Raw genomic sequence first — 20118 nt, forward strand, 5'->3', positions numbered from 1 at the left:
GCTGGAGTAGAGCCCAAGAGCTGCTGGGGCTGGTTTTTCTCAGCCCTTGCTTTGGCTCAGTCGCTGACCTGGGCTCTGCATTATCCACCCCTTCCCTGATTCCTGTGTGCTCTGCTCATTCCATTTGTAATTAATTCCTTTTCTTCCTGTTTGTTGATATAAATGGTTAGCATGGGGCCAAGAGAAATTCCTTGTGGGATGTAGCCAGAAACCTGCAAGCTTGGTATTGATTTCCCATTTAGCCTTATTTTCAGACCAATTAGGAAGGTTTTAATCGGGGTTAGTATTGATTGCTGTATTTTTTAGCTCTTAATCAAAACATTTGACATTAAGAAGTCTATTGCATCAGTGAAAATTTAATCTGTTTAAAAAGGAGATTATTTGACAGCACTTACTCTCTGCAAGCCTCTGGCAGTGGCTGCATGTTTTATAGCCTCCCATTATTTTTTAGGGGTGGTAATTTAGGATCTCAATTATCTTTTGGCCAGCATCCATCCAGAAGTGACTAGCTCATCATTACCCAGCTCAGCTTCTGATTTGAAAAAGACTTAATTCCTTGAGTCCCTGGAATGTCACTGTATTAAGACTTGAAAATCAGAATTAATGGTCTGTGGAGCCCCTGGCTGCTTTCAAAGCTCCGTGGGGTGCTTGTTATCCAGTACCATGGTTTACCTGCCTGCCTGCCATGGTTTCAGTGGAAGTGCTTCATCATCTGAGAACATGGATGTGACTTTTGCTCCAGTACTGACTAGAAGAGAAGGAAAATATTCAATAATATTCCATTGCTGGCAGCTTTACCAGCTCCGTATCCTCCCACCCACTGCCATCTGTCTGGGACTCCAACTCTCTTGTCCTCCCCATCTGGAAAGTGGGATTCTTCCTCCGCAGGGCATTGGCAGGATAAAAGTTTGGCGGGGATTCAGGGGGCACCTTGGATAGAAAATGTAGCTGAAGCGGCACCTGCTTTTCTTAGACACAGCAGAAGCCTCCAACAGTCTTTTGTGTTTTGTTGCTGCAGTTTCCTGGCAGATCTGATGGACAACTCGGAGCTGATCCGGAATGTGACTCTGTGTGGGCACCTTCACCATGGCAAGGTACTGGGAATATCCAAAGTACAGGAGTGGTGATGGTGACCTCTCTGTTTGCTTTGCCAGCCCTCCTGGCCCCTGGTTCTCTGCAGCAGCACCTTCTGCTCCTCCTGCTCATGCACTTATTTATAGAATCCAAGGATGGATGGGGTTGGAAGGACCTTAAAGCCCATCCAGTCCCACCCCCTGCCACGGGCAGGGATACTTTCCACTATCCCAGGGTGCTCCAAGCCCTGTCCAGCCTGGCCTTGGACACTGCCAGGGATCCAGGGGCCGCCCCAGCTGCTCTGGGCACCCTGTGCCAGGGCCTGCCCACCCTCACAGGGAGGAATTTCTTGTCCTCGTCCAGCTTAAGGCCATTCCCCCTTGTCCTGGCGCTGCATTTCCCTGTGGAATGTGTAGATTTTTTTGTGGGTTGAATTTGTAGGTTTTGCAGTATCCTGCTCAGCGTGCTCTGTGCTGCTGCTGGAGGGATGGGGCTGTGTTTGTGTCTGTCTGAAGGGAGGCTCCTCCTGTCTCTGCTCTTTTCCAGACGTGTTTTGTTGACTGCCTGATAGAACAGACGCACCCGGAAATCCGGAAGCGCTACGACCAGGATGTGAGTGAGCTCCTGGGGTGTTCCTGCCCTGGGGAACACGGGGTGGCTTTTACACCCTGAGGGAGGGTGACTGTGCATGGGGACAAGGTGGTTCAGTGACTGGAATGTAGGATTGGGAAGCCAGACCTCAGTCCTAATTCTGCTTCTGTCACTTACTTGTCACCTTAGTGATGTGTCAGAGTTACTGTGTCCTGCTTCAGACTGAATGTCTGATACCAAAATGTGAGACTCTAATTTTTGTTTTGCCTTTGCAGCTCTGCTACACTGATATATTGTTCACAGAGCAGGAGGTGAGTGGTTTTGTAGTGATTTTATCCAGTTGCCTCATGCTTTACTCACAGTTGCTGTAGGCAGTTTCCTCATCCATTTTAACGCCTTTCTGTGCCTTCCACATTTTGGTTATTTTTTTTATCAGTAAAACAATCTGCTCCTCTTGTTTGCCTCAGGAAGACTCCTGATCTAACTTCCTTCCCTCATCTCCATGTATGATTTTATAACCTGTGTAATGTTAAATCTACAGCAGAGTCACCCCAATCTGGGGGTAATTCTTACTTTCTTTGAGAGAAAGAGGAGGAAGGGGTTTGCAGCAGTGGTAGATGAGGAAAAAAACCTATTTCAAAATAAATACATTTCTCTTTGTTTTCCTCAGCTCTGACTCCATGTGGTTGGGCATAAGTGGGAATGTTATTTTGTGTCGTGACCAGAACAATTCTTTGAAACACTTTTTTTTCCTCTTCTTAAAGTTCTACTTTATACTGTGTGATCAAGTCTTGTGCTTTGAGGTGTAACTGGGTGGCAGCAGAGGGTGAAAGCACAAACAAACACCCACAGTCTGTCTCGGGTATTGCCTCCTCAGCTGAAATCAGGTGTGGAGGGTGTAGTGGTGGCTCACCAGTCTGACCAGTACGGATGGGAGAGCTGGGCACTTCAGTGATCTGAGGTTATTACTCTCTTCCAGGATGTCCTGGATGGATGTTTACTTCTTTTCACCTTTCTGGTTTTTCCTTGATCTTCTTCTGCATCTGTACATAGTGGTCCTTTTATTTGTTTTTTCTTTTACCTGTATTCCTGGTTTCCTGTGTTTCAGAGGGGGGTGGGGATCAAGAGCACCCCAGTGACGATTGTTCTGCCGGACACCAAAGGAAAGTCTTTCCTCTTCAACATCATTGACACTCCAGGTGATTGTGCAATCCTGAAAATCCTGCTCTGGGAAGCACTTAGCTTTGTTCTGTACTTTTTATAGCTGATCCCAGCCTAGTCCTGAGCCTTCAGCTGAGTTCATTCCTGTGAAGTCACTTCCAGCAGTACTGACCCATAATGCCCCAGGATGCTTTGGCGTGAAGGGACCTTAAAGTCTGTCTAGTTCCAAGCCCCTGCCATGAGCAGGGAGAAGTCAGGCTTCTGTTTGTGATTAGCTGGCTTAAGTGAGGGCTGGTGAGGCTGAAGAGGTGTTTCACTCAAGCAGCACAGGTAGAATTTCCTTTCCCAGGTATTGCCATGTGCAGGGGCACCCTGCTTTGCTCAAATGCTGTTGCCCCACAGTGAGACTCAGCAAGTTCCTCAAGCCTCTGACAGGCTCCTGTGGAGGGAACATAATCACAGATCAGCTTGTAAGAAACTTTAGGAAAGAGGGTCTTGGGACACATCTGCTGAGCCACAGCTCAGGATGAGGGAAGTAAGAGCGCAGGAGGAGGCTGGGGGGAGAAGCATCTGTTGTCTTTGAGAAGAAATCTTCCTCCTTTTCCCAAAGTACTTGCACAGAGCTGTGGGGAAAACAGTCACAAATGTGAGGAAAAGTGCCTGTTTAACACATTGTTGTGTGCATTCTCAAAAAATAGCATTAGAGCTGAAGCTGAATCCCCATGGGGAGCTCTGGCAGCTGCTCCCAGGTCCCTGCCTCAGGAGGAGCCATCTCCGTTCTGCCTCTCTGGCTACCAGCAGCCAGAGGCATCTGCAGAGCCCCCCAGCTTCCCACCCTGTGTGCTGCTGCTGCACCAGGGCTCACTGTGCTTCTCACTGCCCACCTTTGTGTGGTTTTGAAGGTCACGTGAACTTTTCTGACGAGGTGACAGCCGGCCTTCGCATCTCGGATGGCGTCGTGCTCTTCATCGACGCGGCCGAGGGGGTGAGTGCCACCTTCTCCTGGGGGTCACATCCCTCCCTCTGGAGTCTTTGCTTCTGCCTTAGCATGAAGGCCTGGGATGGGTTCAGCTTTCTGGGGTGAAGGGTTTTTGGAGGACGGTTTGGGAAGCGAGGGCAGCCAAGCCTCTGGCTGCTGTGTCCAGGCTGATTGATGCTGTGGCCCGTAGGCTGATTGTCTGACTTGTGTGCATCTCCATCCCCATGATACCTACAACTGAGCAGGTTATTTATATCAGAGATGTCCACAGGGTTGGATTCAAGGAATTTGGTTGGGTTGGCACTTATTTCTGAATTTCAGGAGAGTTAACTGATTGCTGGTTGCTGAGCTGGGGCTTTTCTGCAGCCTGGCAGCAGAATAAGGGTCACTGGTTGCCTCTCACGCCCCAGAGAGCATTTTGTGGAGGCTTTCCTGGGGCTCTGAGCTCGCTGTTCCCCACAGGTGATGCTGAACACAGAGAGGCTGATCAAGCACGCGGTGCAGGAGAGGCTGGCAGTGACTGTGTGCATCAACAAGATCGACAGACTCATCCTGGAGCTGAAACTGCCCCCCACAGATGCTTATTACAAACTCAGACACATCGTAGATGAAGTTAATGGGCTGATCAGGTGAGGGTGCTCGGGTGATGCATTGTTAATGCTTGCTGTCCCTGTGCCATGGCTCTCAATGAGCCCCACATGTGCCTGAAAACTCATCAGTTTGTCTCTTGATATGTTCAATCATAAAAAATGGGCCAGGAAGAACCACTGGAAGTTCATCTCAGCCAATACATTGAATTAAGCAGGACTGGCTCTTCCTGCCAAGCCCCAGGGGATTTCATTTCCCCCACCCCGTTTCACTTTTCCTCTATTAAAAAGCAGGGAAAGTGGACCTATGACCAGAGCAGGGAATTTGTGCTCCCAAATGTCTCAAGTACACTGAAATTATCCAGGTTGTATCCCAAATTGGAGGTTGAGATGTCTCAAAGCTCCTAAATACTTGCTACAAATCTAAAAGAGGATTTGCTATCCCAACTCCTAAAAAAGGATTATGATACTGACACAGTCAAATCTTTTGCCAGCCCTGCTCAGGGAAGGGAGGGACATCTTGGTAGCCATGCATGGTTTCTGTGGGTTCTTCTGCATCCAGGGATTTTTTGACAGCATTCTGCCCTTCAAGTGTGTGTGGATTTGCACACAAGCTCCCTGGCATGTCTCTGTTCAGTGTGTGCTGGCATCAGGCAGCTTGGGAGCAGGGTAATTCACCCTGCCTAGCACGGCTGTGAGCTCATTAAACCTGTTTTGATTAAATCCTATCCCTGTATTATTTTTTCCCTTACTTGGTTGACCAACTTGGCTGCTTTTTCATGGGAAGAAAAATTCTCCCAGATAAAAAAATCTGAAGCGTTTGTGCTGGTAATTTTTTAGTTCCAGGATCTTTAAATCTTTGCACATTAATGCTTTGAAGTTTATAGGCAGAAAATGTTCCTGACCCTGAGATTCTGATGGCAAGCAAGCTGCAGCCTGTTTAAAGATGCTTTTTGGCAATGCAGGCTCCTTGCCTGTCACATACTGCTGTTGGGTGTGGGAAGTGGGTTGAAGTGTCTTCTTTGGTTCATAACATTGATTTGGTTTTATTTTTCTCCTCTCAGCATGTATTCCACCGACGAGAACCTCGTGCTGTCTCCCCTTCTGGGGAACGTGTGCTTCTCCAGCTCTCAGTACAGCATCTGCTTCACACTGGGGTCTTTTGCAAAGATTTATGCAGACACATATGGTGAGGATTAGCCAGAAACCTGATGCACTTCAACATCTCATTCCCCAACCTTTCTTGTGGAGGTTTTTGAAGCAGTTCAGCTTCCTCTGCACACGGCCAGTGTTTGTGTTCTGGAGTTGTTGGGAGTTGAGTGGTGCTGCAGAGCTGAGCCTCGGGGGTTAAAAAGCAAAACCACAGTTTTAGCAAGATATTTTCTCCTGATAAATGTTTCTTGAGTCAGAAGCCAAGATTTTACACATACCCTAAGCAGGAATAACAAGCAGTTGAAGGCAGGTGTGTGCGTTGTGCTTTGCCTCCTCAGCAGCAGCTCAGGAGTGAAGCAGTTAAGCTCTCCCTGCCTTTTCCCAAAAGTCCGAGACTCAGCTGCAGCTGGGCACAAGCTTGGCCCACAAGGTTTTGCACTCTTGCCCTCTTTCTTTTTTAAGAAACTGTCTTCTTCTGGCTTGGATTTAATTTTCTGCTCCCCAGGTGCCCACTCAAGGCAATCTCCTGCGTGTAGCAGCAGGCTCTGTGCTGGCATTAGCAGCTGCACAGCCCAGGTTTTTGAAGTCCCCCACTGGGGAATTTGGGGATCTGTAGGAGCCATGAGCAGGGGAAGAAGGAGGTTGTAAAGCAGCTGGGCCAGCTCTTGCAGAGAACTTGGCCTGAGGGAGGATGAAGTTGTAGAGGTCAGGGACTGATGGTGTCAGGACTGTCACATGTCCTGAGAGTTGGGAGCAGTAAATGAACTCCCTGGGTGTCACAGCGTTAACTCAGAGCTGCTGGGGTGAGACCCCCTCCTTGGGGGGCTGAGGACAGCACAGTTGGCAGGAGATGCCAACCAGGTTGGGCAGGCAGGAGCTGAGTTCTTGGAGTTGGGAATACTGGATTCTGGTCACCAGGGATTGTATGGGCAGCCACCACACGTCAGCTTACAGGAGTTAGAGCAGCTTAAGTGTCCAGACTGCAGCCACCAGGAAACTCCTTGTGTTCACACATCTGCCCACAGCAAAAGCTCGTTTGGAACCTGCTGTAGGTTCTCACCCTGTCCTGGTATTTGTAAATTCACTGTGACAGCCAGCACTGCACTGCACCTTCAGCACTGGATGTTTGGCTGTGTGCTTCCTGAGAAAGAGAAAGGAGCCTGGAGATGTTCAGCGGGGCAGAAAATGCTGGTGCTGAGCCTGCAGGGCCGAGGGGTGGAGGCCGTTCCAGCACCTTGGCACTGCAGCAGCAGTCACAGCGTTCCCATTTGGAAGTGCAGCAGATGTAGATGTAGCTGGGCTCCTGCAGCACTCCTCAGCTCTGACCCCGTGGGTAGCAGAGAACTGGAGTGTTCCTGGGAAGTCTGTGATCTGCAGTGTCCCTGGGCTGCTGGGGACATCCCCAGTGGACTCTTTCTGCTCATCTCTGCCTGGTCTCCCCAGGACAGCATTTAATCTTTCACTCAGAACTGGGACGAGGCATTCATTCATCAGCATCAGTTCATTAAATTGAATCCTCAGGCTTGTTTTAAAAGCCAAAACATAAAGATTTCTAAGCTAAAAGAAATGCAGTGACATCTGAGAGACTTTTTCATTTGCTCTTTCCTTTAGGAGACATCAATTACCAGGAGTTTGCGAAGCGGCTTTGGGGCGACATCTACTTCAACCCGAAGACGTAAGAATCCTCTTCAAATGTCTGTTGCTTTATTCCTGGGGTTTTCCCTCCTTTCCCTGTAAAATGTGGACTAGATGACCATCCCAAGGTCACTCCTGATCCTATGATCCTGTGGGAATCATAGGGAAGGGTTGAGTCAGGCCTCCTGCCTGGTGTGAATCTGCATGGTCCTCCTGAATCCTGCAAGCAGGAGCAGAGAGGCTCCTCTGGCCTTCATCTGGAGTGAGCCTGGCCCACATGTCCCTGACAGCTTTGCAGGGGATGGGGAGGGAGCAGAGGAGGAGCTGGGAGGAGCAGAGGCTGTGTAGGGGAGCTGGCAGGCTGCAGTTCTTGCTCCTCACCTCTCTGGTCTCCAACAGCCGCAAGTTCACCAAAAAGGCCCCGACGAGCAGTTCCCAGCGCAGCTTTGTGGAGTTCATTCTGGAGCCCCTGTACAAGATCTTGGCTCAGGTCTGTGGTGCGTCATTCTCCCTCCCACAGCTCCAGGCAGGAGCAGCTGGGGCTGGGCACTGGGAGGTGGCTGGTGGGTCTGGTGTCTGTGGGACTCTCCTGTCCCAATCTGCACAGGGTGGGCTTAGAGCAATAGTTATTTCTTGCAAATGCAGCCCCGTATTTGCAGTGAATAGAACAGTCCTTGCTCTTCCTTATGTGCTTTGATACAGCCAAGTGACAGTGCTTGGACTTGGAGCAAAGACTTGGAGCACAAGTGGGATGAGGAGGAGCTGGGGCAGCTCAGCCTGGAGGAAAGAAGGCTCGGGGGGACCTTGTTGCTTTCTACAACTCCCTGACAGGAGGGGGCAGCCAGGGGCGGGTCGGGCTCTGCTCCCAGGGAACAAGGGACATTACAAGAGGAAATGGCCTCAGGTTGTGCAAGGGAGATTTAGATTGGAGATTAGAGAAAATTTCTTCCCCCAAAGGCTTATCCAGTCCTGGCACAGCTGCCCAGGGCAGTGGTGGAGTCACCATGCCTGGAGGGACTTAAAAGCCATGTGGATGTGGCACTTGGGGACTAACATGGGTTCGTGGTGGCCTTGGCAGTGCTGGGGGAATGATTGGCCTCGATGATCTTAGAGAGCTTTTCCAGCCTTAATGAGTCCATGATTCTCTGATTTGACCCATCTGGCTCTCGTATGAGCTCTAAAGCAGTGCAGGTGCAGAGCCCTGAGGGTGGTGGCTGGTGTGTGATGCTGCACTGGGGAACTACTGACAGGGACCCCTACAGTGAACCTGAGAGTGGGACTTGTTGTCTTGCAGGTGGTGGGGGACGTGGACACGACCCTGCCCAGGACTCTGGATGAGCTTGGCATCCACCTGACCAAGGAGGAATTGAAACTGAACATCCGGCCCCTCCTGCGGCTTGTCTGCAAGAAGTTCTTTGGGGAGTTCACAGGTAAAAGCTGTTTGTCTTCCCCTCCACAATCCTCCTTATGTCCCCAATACCTCACACCAAGAGTCAAGGGTTATATTTTGGCCAAGGAGTGCTAACTTGCACAGATCCTGCTCAGTTTCCCAAATCTAAACTATGAGGCCACTTGCCCCTAGGACAGCCTGGACACTGCTCACCTCTTCCCTGCTGCTGCGTGTGCTGCAGTCACCCTGGCTTTGCCTTGTGTTTATGGAGTCCGTTTCTTTCCTCCACACTGGTTAACCTTTTCCTCACCAAGTGTTCCTGTTGCAGGCTTTGTGGACATGTGTGTGCAGCACATCCCCTCCCCGAAGGTGGGGGCCAAGACAAAAATCGAGCACACCTACACCGGCGGCGTGGACTCCGACCTGGGGGAGGCCATGAGCGAGTGCGACCCTGACGTAAGGAGACTCCTGTGTTGACTCTGAGTGTGCAAAACCAAGGCAAACAGGCCCTGCTCCCCCTGTCCTGCCAGGGCAGCTGCCTCCCAGCCAGCCATCTGCACAGATTTGACTTGCAGCACTCTGAAACCTCTCATCCGACACTGGAACAAATCTCTTCGCTCCAAGGAGCTTCAGCTGCCTGCCAGGGCAGCCCTGGAGAGAGGGAATTGTTTCACAGTGTTCAGAGAGGAACAGGACTAGGTCAGGACTCCAGAGCACGTGGGAGCTGCAGGGTGGTTTTGTGTCCTTTTGCAGTCTTTTTGTCCCTTTTCCTTGAAGTTTGATTCTCTCTCCAAACTCTAAAAAACTGCATGGTGCTGATAAAAATAACCCTGTGTTAGTTAGTCAGCACCTTTCCTCTCCCAGCCCTGCAAACCCTTCCTCCTCCAACAGCTTGCACTGAGCTGTCATTCAGAGTTGTCTGGAGCCACCAACGCTGGCAGCTGAGTGAGGAATTTGCCTGCGACTTTTGCTCTGATGTCTGCAGAGAAAATTAAATATCTTTTTTTAATGAGTTGTGATTATCCACATTAAACTCCACAGTGGTGACTGTCACCACATCACTAGTGTGAAGTGACCTTGTGGCACTGGAAGCTGTGATCTGGGGGGGCTCAGGTGCTTTGCCCTGAGTAGGTTTGCAGGCCAGCAGGTGACATTTCTCCTCATGGCTTTGTCCCAACCACTATTTGCTGCTCTACAAGAATAAGGACAGGAGCTCCAGAAGAGTCCACCATGGTCATTCCAGGGCTTTCCATACAGGGCAAGGAGATGCAGGGCTTCAAGCGCCAGGAACTAAAGGACTTGGCAAATCAAAACAATTATTTCTAAATTCCAGCCCATTAATCCCTTTTATCCACAAATCATAGAATATTCTGGGTTGGAAGAGATCCACAAGGATCATCAAAGTCCAGTCCCGCCAGGTCTGTGTCAGTTTCTTGACTGTGTTTTGAAAGAGGCTCATTTCGCTCTCTCTGTGTCACGGGAAGGGTCCCTTGATGTGTCACACAACCAAAATGTACAGCACTGATGATGGTGTTCAGTTCCACGCCTTTGGCAGGGTGCTCAGCGGCACCATCCACGCTGGGCAGCCTGTGAAGGTCCTTGGGGAAAACTACACCCTGGAAGATGAGGAGGATTCCCAGATCTGCACCGTTGGACGCCTCTGGATCTCCGTTGCAAGGTACGGGAAGCTCTGGCAATGTGCTCGTTGGGAGAGGAGTCAGCTGAGGGACTGGGAGGGAGGGAGAGCTGCCAGGGAGAGGGAGGAGGGCGGCACTGGAAGGTCTGAGCCTGCAGTGGTGCTCTCCTGCCTTTCAGGTATCACATTGAGGTGAACAGGGTTCCTGCTGGCAACTGGGTGCTGATCGAGGGCGTGGACCAGCCCATAGTGAAGACGGCGACAGTGACGGAGCCTCGGGGCAATGAGGAGGTACCGTGCCTGGCTGGCATTGCTCAGCCTTCCAGGGAGGCAGGTGATGGGCTACATCCCAAAAGCTCCCCTGGTGGGAGCTGGTGGGGTTAAAGAATCCCTGTCTGCCACAGTGCCAGGGCACAAGAGCCACTGAGGGAGAGAGAAGAGCTTCACATACTGTGTCTTACCCTGAGGACATAAAGGGATGCAGTTTCAGCTCTTTGTCCTCTCTGGTTGCAGGCTCAGATCTTCCGTCCCTTGAAGTTCAACACCACGTCTGTTATCAAAATAGCCGTGGAGCCAGTGAACCCCTCAGAGCTGCCCAAAATGCTCGATGGTCTCCGCAAAGTCAACAAGAGCTACCCCTCACTTACAACCAAGGTACTGCTGGGGGCAGTTGGATTAGATGATTTCCAGAGGTCCCTTCCAGCCTTAACTGTTCTGTGGTTCTGTGTGCGTGGGTGTTTCCAGCCTGTGCTGGGGGCAGCCTCTGGGCTGAGCTTCAAAATAATCCGTTTTTTACTATAGGTTATGTTTGTTGTGGGTCTTTCCGTGCTGTTTCAGTTGATCTCATAAATTATGTAGAAATAGCAGAAAAGTGTAAATCCAGCAGAAAAACACCCACCCTGCTGTGCCAGGGAAGCAGCTTTCTGCAGAGCCCAGCAGCACTCCGACCTGGAAAAGGCTCTGGGAGCTTTCCTTGGGGTGTTCTGACTCCAACCAGTGTATTTAAGGCTGATCCTTCCTCAGGCTCGAGTAGGAGCCCAGCAGGCAGGAGCTGTGAGCAGGGGGGCTGCCAGCTGAATCCCTCTCTTGTCTTCCAGGTGGAAGAGTCTGGGGAGCACGTGATCCTGGGAACAGGAGAGCTGTACCTGGACTGTGTGATGCATGATCTGCGCAAGATGTACTCCGAGATTGACATCAAGGTGAGGGAATGAGAGAGGGCTTTTCCCACTGGAAACCCTGGACAGGGTTTTGTTTCCCTGTCTCAGAACGATGAGAAAATGAACCTGCCTGAACATACAGCATGGATTTTGTCACGCTCCTATAAAAGTAATAAAAAAAAGCTGTTAGGGTGTAAAAGGGCCTCTTAGAGCCTCACTGTGACACCACTGGGACTGAGAGACTGCACACGGGCTTGGAGAGGAGTTTTCCATATTCCAGCCTTCCCCTGTGCTTCAGCCATTGCCTGGCTAGCATCAAATAAATAAATTTAGCAGAATTTTTCATACCTGGAATTGGATTTAAATTCTCCTGTCTCATTTGAATGAAGAAATTAGTGAAGCTGCCTGTGCAGCCTCAGTGCTTCATACACGACACTGATTTAAAACACTGCCAGCTGAACCGGTTTTTCCTTGTAGGTTTTTCCTTGTAGGTGTTCTGAGGTTTCAAACAGTCTTTTTACAAACAAAAAAATACTGGAAACCTTACAAACCTTTTGTTCTTGTAGGTGGCTGATCCAGTGGTGACATTCTGTGAGACAGTGGTGGAAACATCCTCCCTGAAGTGCTTTGCTGAGACACCCAACAAGAAGTAAGGGCCCCTGGGCAAGCTGGGCATGGGAGGGGGCAGAGGGAGGGTCTGTCCCCTCCAAGGGGGCTGTTCCCACTGGCTGTTGTCCACACAAGTGGCACATGCCTGAGTGAGCAGTGTCCCATTGACCTGAGCTCCTCAGGAACACACCAGAGTCCCAGGGATGTTCCTGTGCTGTGTAGGAGCTCTGAGAATGGAGGGAATAAACAGATCCACATCCTCCTTTTTACCTAAGTGTCACACCTCAGCAGTTGTGAGAGCTGTTCTGGGATCCTGGTGCCAAAGGGCCCCGTGCTGCCTTCAGTAAATCCCCAAACAATTTTATGAGCCAAAGCTCTTCTCTTATCCATACATAATCTTGGATTTGTTCTTCCCAGTGATGCCCTGGAGCCTTTCAGCTGCTCTCATCTCCTTCCTCCAACACCTCACAGTGCATGTGATTGAAAGAGGGAGGCCTGGGAGGGAACATGGAGATCTCTGTGCACAGGATTGTTGCCATACCTGAATTTTCAGAGAAATCATGATCTGCTGACATTGGCTCTCCTGTGTTCCCCTGTGGTTTCTGTTCTTCTTGCCTTCCTTTATTCTGAGACAATCTTGCCATGTTTGGCATTTCCTTATTTCTGGGAACAGAGAGGTTCCAGTCTTCATGGAATCACAGGATGGTTTGGGTTGGAAGCAACCTTAAAGACCATCCAGTTCCAGCCCCTGCTGTGGGCAGGGACAGCTTCCACCAGACCAGGTTGTTCCCAGTCTTAGGTCAGGCTTTGATGTTCTGGGCACATGGAATGACCTGTGCTGGGGGCGGGTTTCAGGTGTTGGAGGGTTCTCTGAGGCAGCATCTGGTGTGTCAGACACAGCCCCCAGAGGCACTTTGCCTGGCCCATGGGCTCCCTCCTGCAGTGGACAGGGGCTGGACATGGGACAGGAGGGCTGGAGCCAGGCTGTCCCTCAGCTGTCTCTTTCTGGGGCTGAACAGGCTTCAGAGAGAAGTTGTTGAGCACCTGGGCTGTGTTCACAAGAACACAGGAACAGCAATGGGTGCAGGTGGCTTCATCAACCCAACTGCGTCCAGGCTGGGTGCAGTCAGAGAGTCACAGAATGGTGGAGTTATTAAGGTTGGAAAAGACCCTAAATGAAGTCCAGCTGTCAAGCCAGCACCACCATCATGTTCACCACTAAACCATGTCTACAAGTGCCACATCCATGTGTTTTTTGAACAGTTCCAGGGATGATGACTCCACCACTACCTGTGCCAGGCCTTTACAACCTTTTCTGTGTAGAAATTTTCCCTAATATCTCACCCAAACCTCCTCTGGCTCATCTTGAGGCTGCTTCCTCTCATCCTGTCCTTAGTTCCCTGGCAGCAGAGCCCAACCCCCCCCCACTGCTGCCCCCTCCTGTCAGGGAGTTGTGCAGAGCCAGAAGGTTCCCCCTGAGCCTCCTTTGCTCCAGGCTGGGCCCCCCCAGCTCCCTCAGCTGCTCCTGGGGCTCCAGCCCCATCCCAGCTCCGTTCCCTTCCCTGGACACATTCCAGCCCCTCAGTGTCTTTCTTGGCAGTGCAGGGCTGCCAGTCCCTGAGGTCTTCCCAGTTACTCCCATTTCCCTCACTGTGGCTGGTCGTGACTGTCTCTCCTCAGGAACAAGATCACGATGATTGCTGAGCCCCTGGAGAAGGGACTGGCAGAGGACATTGAGAACGAAGTGGTGCAGATCACGTGGAACAGGTATGAGTGATCTGGGAGAGCAGGAATCCAGCCAAAAGTAAATAACTGGGGAAAAAGGGAATGCTGGGATCTGCAGGGTGCACAGTATCAGGCAGCAGCCTCTAGGCAGAGATCCTGGTCTGATTTTCGTGCCAGCCAGTCCGTGAGCATCCCTGGCTGGGACTGTTTTGTGCCTGAAGGGAACAGGGTTGTAAATATGTCCTGACTGCAGGTTGGATTCTTGTTCCTAAAGCTTCTTCCCATTCTCTCCTATCAGAAAGAAGCTGGGTGAATTCTTCCAGACCAAATACGACTGGGATTTGCTGGCTGCCCGTTCCATCTGGGCCTTCGGGCCAGATGCCACTGGCCCAAACATCCTGGTAGATGACACCCTGCCCTCAGAGGTGAGGAGTGAGACCTTCGTTCTGTGGTGCCAGGAGGTGCCCACTTCTCCCAGAACTTTCAGCAAGGCCCTGGTGCCTTTGGGGTGTTCATTGTTTGCCACAGCTCAGACCTGCTGCACTTCCCCCACGATGATCCTACACTGGTTACCAGGTCACCTGTTATTTTTCAGGTGTTGCTGTTTGGGCCAATGTCCTCAAATTGCCAAAATTTGCAACTAATGGCCCTGCCTTTCAGGATCACCAAAACATTGTCTCTTAATTTATAGTGCTCTAGAAATTACATAATGCTCATGCTCTTGAGCTGTGGAGGGAGGAGTGGACATTGGGGGCACATGGGGACATTGCTGCTCTTTTGGAAACTGGCTTTTAAACACTGGGTAATGTGTGTTAGTAGCTGTGATGAGGTGTGGTCTCTGAAGCTGTCTGTCTGTCTGTCTGTCTGTCTGTTTCTAGGTAGACAAGTCTCTGCTGGGCTCGGTGAAGGACAGCATCGTGCAGGGCTTCCAGTGGGGGACCAGGGAAGGGCCCCTCTGTGATGAATGTAAGTGGGACCTACGGGGAAATTGAGATAATGAGGTCTTGATTGAATTCTTCCATCTCTAAGCAGTCAGGTGTTCCAGGCTGGGCAGGGCTTGGAGCAGCCTGGTCTAGTGGAAGGTGTCCCTGCCCGTGGCAAGGAGTTGGACTAGATCAGCTTCAAGGCTCCTTCCAACCCGAATCATTCCGTGATTCTCTGATATGCAGGGTTATGATGTGGTCATGCTTTCCCTGCTGGAATTAAATTTAGGAGAACTGCTGGTGGCTCTGGGCATTTGGGCATCTGGGGATGTGGTTGGTGCTGGCAGAGACGTCCCCTGGGGTCACTGGCTGTCATTTCTCCCTTCGCAGTGATCCGCAACGTGAAGTTCAAGATCCTGGACGCGGTGATTGCTCAGGAGCCCTTGCACCGAGGTGGAGGGCAGATCATCCCCACAGCCCGCAGGGTTGTGTACTCTGCCTTCCTCATGGTGAGGGTTTGCTGTGTGCTGGGCTGGTCCCCACGGATCTGCCCCGGGATGTGGGTTCACACTGACTCATTCACCCATGAGTGTCCCCAGCGCCCGTGTGGGCTGGCACACGAGTCCTGCAGGCAGTCATGTTCCAGCCTGGATGGAAACTGGTGTGCTTCTGCTCGCTCTTCCCTTCTTGCTCCTGCTGGGCTTGCTGGCAAGGGTGGGCATGGGCAGAAGAGAGGCATGTGACTCATGGCCAGAGGGAAAAAAATGTCCTTCCAGTGTTTGTGATGTTGGTTTGGGCAGCCATGGGGCAGCAGGATCCCTGTAATCCCATCAGGCACTGGGTTTGACCAGAGAACTTGAGCTGTGCCGGTGCTGGTGCTCAGTGGCTCGTGTCCCTGTCCCCTCACAGGCCACCCCTCGCCTGATGGAGCCCTACTACTTCGTGGAGGTGCAGGCCCCTGCCGACTGTGTGTCCGCCGTGTACACGGTGCTGGCCCGGCGCAGGTGAGCCGCTCCCGCTGCCAGCAGTGGGGGTTTGCAAAGCAGCAGCGTTGGCATCTGGGCTGTTGGAGAGTTCCACAGTCCTGGCACTGGTGCAGAGGGTGAAGTCTGCATGAAGTGACAGCTGGAAGCCTCCTGACTGATCCTGGCCCTGAGCAGTGCGGGGAGGGATGTTCAAGATCATGCACAGCCTTTGGGTTGTGCCTGGTTCTTCCTGAGTGTCAGAGAGGAGAAGGTACAAAGGCATGTGCTCAGACCTGGGACCCCAGCACAGGAAGGACTTGGGCCTCTTCCAGTGGCTCCAGAGGAGGCTGGGAAGATGCTCAGGGGGCTGGAGCGACTTCCCTATAAAAACGGGTTGGGAGATCTGGGGTGGTTCAGCCTGGAGAAGAGAAGGCTCCAGTGAGACCTTAGAGCCCCTTCCAGTGCCTAAAGGGGCTCCAGGAGAGCTGGATAAGGGCCTGGAGTGCCAGGGAAAGGGGGAATGGCTTCCCACTTCCAGAGGGCAGGGTTAGATGGAATACTGGGGAGAAAATCTTCTCTGTGAGGGTGGGGGTGCCCAGAGCAGCTGTGGCTGCCCCTGGATCCCTGGAAGTGTCCAAGGCCAGGTTGGATGGAGCTTGGAGCACCCTGGGATAGGGGAAGGTGTCCCTGCCCACGGTAGAGGGGATGGAGCTGTGTGGGGTTCAAGGTCCCTTCCCATCCAGCCCATTCCATGACTCTGTGACACAAAGGAAGACCAATCCTTTGACACGTTTGCAGAGGCCACGTGACGCAGGATGCTCCGATCCCAGGCTCTCCGCTCTACACCATCAAAGCCTTCATCCCAGCCATTGATTCCTTTGGGTTTGAGACAGATTTGAGGACCCACACACAGGGACAAGCCTTCTCTCTCTCTGTCTTCCACCACTGGCAGGTGAGTCCGTGCCCTGGGGAGGTGGGGAAGAGGGACAGGTGGGATCAGGCACCAGGTAGGTGCTCTCAGTGCCACAGCTCCCACGGGGCAGGAAAGCTCTGGAGAACATCCTCAAAGGATCTTGGGGAGGCTTTGTGCACCAGCTGGTCCACGTCTGCCAGGGCTTTGTTCCAAGTCCCATCACTCCCAGTCCTAGTGAGGGAGCCCTGAAAGCTGCTGCTGGCTGAATGTCAGGATCCTGCAGTGCCTGGGGAGAGCACATCCCCCTTGGGAGGAGGGAACCTGTTTGGGTCCACTTCATGCTCTGCAGCCTGGGCAGCAGAAGTCTTGGTGTGGGGCTCAGACTCACTGATCTGCCTTAGGAAGTTTGATCTGTGCCACTCTTCAGCTTTGCCTCTCAGAAGTGGTGTTTTAAACCTGCAGGAAACAAAGTTTGGGACAAAATACTGTTCTCTGGCCACTTCTCCGTCTGGGGCAGATCAGGTCCTGTGGGAGCCACAGCTGTGAGGTGCACAGTGATTTGGGGTACAGCTCCATGAGAGCAGCAGCTGCAGTCTGAGCCCTGGGCCCTGGCCTGAAGGTTGATACGTCAAAGCCCAAGGCTCAGCTCTGAAACAATAAGCATGCCTGGTTTGTGGAGGGGGTTGTGCTGACCAGGACTTGCATGAATTGTTCTGTTAGGATGTGTTTAGGGGTCTTACAGTACTCCCTGGGGAAGGTGGGACATGTCTTTGGCTGGAGTTTTCAGCGCTGTATCAGTGACTTCTCACGGGCACAATCACCAGCGGTGACATGAGTTTGTGTGTGCCAGGAGAGCAGACGGGGTGTTGGGGTGTCTGTGGGGCCCAGGGGTGTTTCCTGTTGCAGCTGGGGTCTCCAGGAGGTTGAGCCAGCCCCAACATTGCGCTCACATCCTGACCTTGTGTTTCAGATTGTGCCTGGTGACCCCTTGGACAAGAGCATCGTCATCCGGCCGCTGGAGCCGCAGCCAGCCCCACACCTGGCCAGGGAGTTCATGATCAAGACCAGGCGTAGGAAGGTAGGTCTGGGACAAATCCCTGTAGTGTCCCTCTGTCCCAGCAGCTGAGCTCTTGCAGTGTTGTCCCTCAGGTGTGCCACGTCCCCTCTGTGTTCCCAGAGTGGTCTGATGTCCTTTGTGCCCCAGGACTTGCCCGTGCTGCCTGTCAGAGCCTGTCGGTCCCATCAGTGACTCCAGCCAAAAACAGGATCCTGTGGCCTCTGCTGAGCCCCGCTCCCTCCCCAGCCCCTCTGACCCCTCAGTGGCCTGGTGTAGCCCCCTTGTCCACCAGAAACAGCAGGAACTGGTTTCTGTGCTGGTTTAGTGAGCTGGGCTGAGGGGCTCCCAGGGCTGCAGAGGGAATCAAGCTCCCCTGTGGGAGGGCAGTGAGCTGGTAAATGTACTCAGCAGCAGAAACTACGTTTGCAGGTTCCTGAGGGTTGTTAGATGCCCTCAAGCTGCAGAGAAGCACCTCGTGCCTTTATTGGAGCCTGGAAATTTATCTTTCTGCAGGACCCAGGGTCTCTTCAGTGGGCTCTCTGGGCAGTGGCTGTACGGGGAATAACCCTGGCTTTGTGTTACCCTGCAGGGCCTGAGTGAGGACGTGAGCATCAGCAAGTTCTTCGACGACCCTATGTTGCTGGAACTGGCCAAGCAAGATGTCGTTCTCAACTACCCCATGTGAACCTGCTGCCCTGGCATGGGGGCTGACCCAAGCCCTGGCTGGCATCCACTGGTCCTTCCCCATCCCTGCTTGCCCAGCTCTGGCTCCTGGAGGCTCAGGGCAGGCAGGGAGCTGCTCCTCAGGTTGTTCTTCCATGGCTGTAGGAGTCTCCCTGGGCATTCATGGACCAGCTGTGGGCATTCTCCATACAGGGAGCAGCCCAGACCCAGAGCCCTGATCCACTCTGTATCATTCAGGCTCCAGCTGCTGTTGCCTCCAGCAAGGTTTTCCCTTTGGATAGGCTCCTCCAGCACACGGAGCTGAGCAGTGTGAATATGGATTCCTGAGGACTGGGCCTCAACTGTGTCAAGCATTTCAGGCAGCTGAGAAAGGGGGGTTGGTGGGAGGGATGCTGGGGGGGGCATTGCTTCTACCAACCTCCCCAGGAGGAGAGATGAGTGTGCTTTCACCTTTTTGTACCCCTTTTTTTGAACCCTTGTAAACATTTAGTACAAACTTCCAGGCTTGGCTTAGTCTGATGGTGCCCAGACATGGCAGTGCTGGGGGAGGCTCTGCTGTCCCAGTGCTTCCAGTACACACTGTCCTGATTTCCCACATCCTCAGCCCCAGTTGCCCCTGGCCTCAGCACTGTCCCAGTCCCAAGGACTCATGTCTCCTGGCTATCCCACTCCTGTGGTAATGAACGCACCAGCCAGCCCAGGCCTATTTTTTTCCTTTCTCACTCAATCTTGCAGAGTTTTCAGGGATTTCATCAGCTGCTCATCCTCTGAAAGGTTTTTGGTGCTCCCTCTCCTCTCCCCTGCTCTGTCTCTCTCTCTGAACTCTGCCCCAGTTCAGTCCCAAGTACGTGCTGTGGAACCAGGGCTGATTTACATCTCCTGGGGCCATTTCCTGCCCTCCCTGTCCCCTGGCTGCCCCCAGCCTGAGCTGGCCTGGCACTGCCCCCATGCTGCCGTGACAAGTTTGGCCCTGGCAGCCTCGTTCATCCCAGAGACACCACTGGGAACCTGTCCCAGAGCATCCCTGCGCTTGGAGGGGCTTGAGATGGCCCTGGGGCACCAGCACATGGAGAGCAGTGGATAAAGCCAAGGACAACCTCCTCCCCTCCCTCCCAAAACCTGCCAGCTGCTGGTGGAAACTGGGGGCACTGGGCTGACGTAAGCACAGGGGATAGGAAGCATCCACGGGACAGCACATCCAGCCATCCCACTGTGTGCTGGGTGGCTGTGGAAACTGGATGTTGTGGGGGGTAATTCAGGGCCAGTGAGTGGAGCATCAAAACCTCGGAAGGGAAGGATTTCCTGTCAGCAGACACTGGCATTGCCCCCCAGGCCATGCTGCTGCCCCACCCCATCGCCCAGCAGGAGGGAGCCGGGGCTCCAGCCCTATCACCAGGCTCAGCCTTTCCTGCCAGGGGAGTCCCCCTCACTTCCCACATCCGCCCTGGCACCACGGCCTCACTGATGGTGTGTTCCCCCTCTGTCCTGGGGGAGAGTGGGGCTCAATCCTGGCTTGATGCAAGCAGAATACAACCCTGGAACCCCCATGGCCTCGCTGGGGGTCACCTCCCAGTACAGCCCAGCACCAAACTGGGCCCCCAGGGACCGGGCCAGGCGTCTGCTGGAGCAAAGCCTGGATTGCCCCCGCCAGGGCTGCGGCGGGATCAGTGTCCGGGGCTGGCGGTGCTCGGTGCTGCTCTGCACGTCCCGGGGCTCGGGGATGGCCCCTGGCTCCGGAGCCAAGAGCTGCTCGGGGCGGGTTTGACATCCATCATCGCAGCCTCGGGCTTTCCAGGGCTGGATAACGGGGCCGGACGGGGCCCTGGGGACACCCGCGGATGGGCAGCGATGCCGGTCGCACCTGGAGAGCAGAACCCCGA

At 52.9% G+C, this 20118-nt stretch overlaps 1 protein-coding gene across 1 annotated transcript in view; it reads left to right on the top strand.

Annotated features, from left to right (window-relative positions):
* EFTUD2 (elongation factor Tu GTP binding domain containing 2) overlaps window positions 1-18738 on the top strand; it is a 21302-nt gene extending 2564 nt beyond the window's left edge. The window contains exons 4-27 of the mRNA XM_008641651.2: window positions 1019-1094; window positions 1621-1686; window positions 1941-1976; window positions 2774-2864; window positions 3729-3811; window positions 4268-4434; window positions 5457-5581; window positions 7156-7219; window positions 7579-7669; window positions 8474-8609; window positions 8898-9025; window positions 10054-10247; window positions 10385-10496; window positions 10719-10859; window positions 11303-11404; window positions 11929-12011; window positions 13652-13738; window positions 13995-14121; window positions 14575-14662; window positions 15010-15128; window positions 15529-15623; window positions 16383-16536; window positions 17468-17575; window positions 18144-18738. Of these exons, the coding sequence (XP_008639873.1) occupies window positions 1019-1094; window positions 1621-1686; window positions 1941-1976; window positions 2774-2864; window positions 3729-3811; window positions 4268-4434; window positions 5457-5581; window positions 7156-7219; window positions 7579-7669; window positions 8474-8609; window positions 8898-9025; window positions 10054-10247; window positions 10385-10496; window positions 10719-10859; window positions 11303-11404; window positions 11929-12011; window positions 13652-13738; window positions 13995-14121; window positions 14575-14662; window positions 15010-15128; window positions 15529-15623; window positions 16383-16536; window positions 17468-17575; window positions 18144-18239 (2569 nt within the window). The 3' untranslated portion in view covers window positions 18240-18738. The remainder of the gene's footprint in view (window positions 1-1018; window positions 1095-1620; window positions 1687-1940; window positions 1977-2773; window positions 2865-3728; window positions 3812-4267; window positions 4435-5456; window positions 5582-7155; window positions 7220-7578; window positions 7670-8473; window positions 8610-8897; window positions 9026-10053; window positions 10248-10384; window positions 10497-10718; window positions 10860-11302; window positions 11405-11928; window positions 12012-13651; window positions 13739-13994; window positions 14122-14574; window positions 14663-15009; window positions 15129-15528; window positions 15624-16382; window positions 16537-17467; window positions 17576-18143) is intronic.
* Window positions 18739-20118: the final 1380 nt, after the last annotated feature.

The sequence above is a fragment of the Corvus brachyrhynchos genome, unplaced genomic scaffold, assembly GCF_000691975.1.
Source record: "Corvus brachyrhynchos isolate BGI_N302 unplaced genomic scaffold, ASM69197v1 scaffold479, whole genome shotgun sequence".
NCBI classification, from domain to species: Eukaryota; Metazoa; Chordata; class Aves; order Passeriformes; family Corvidae; genus Corvus; species Corvus brachyrhynchos.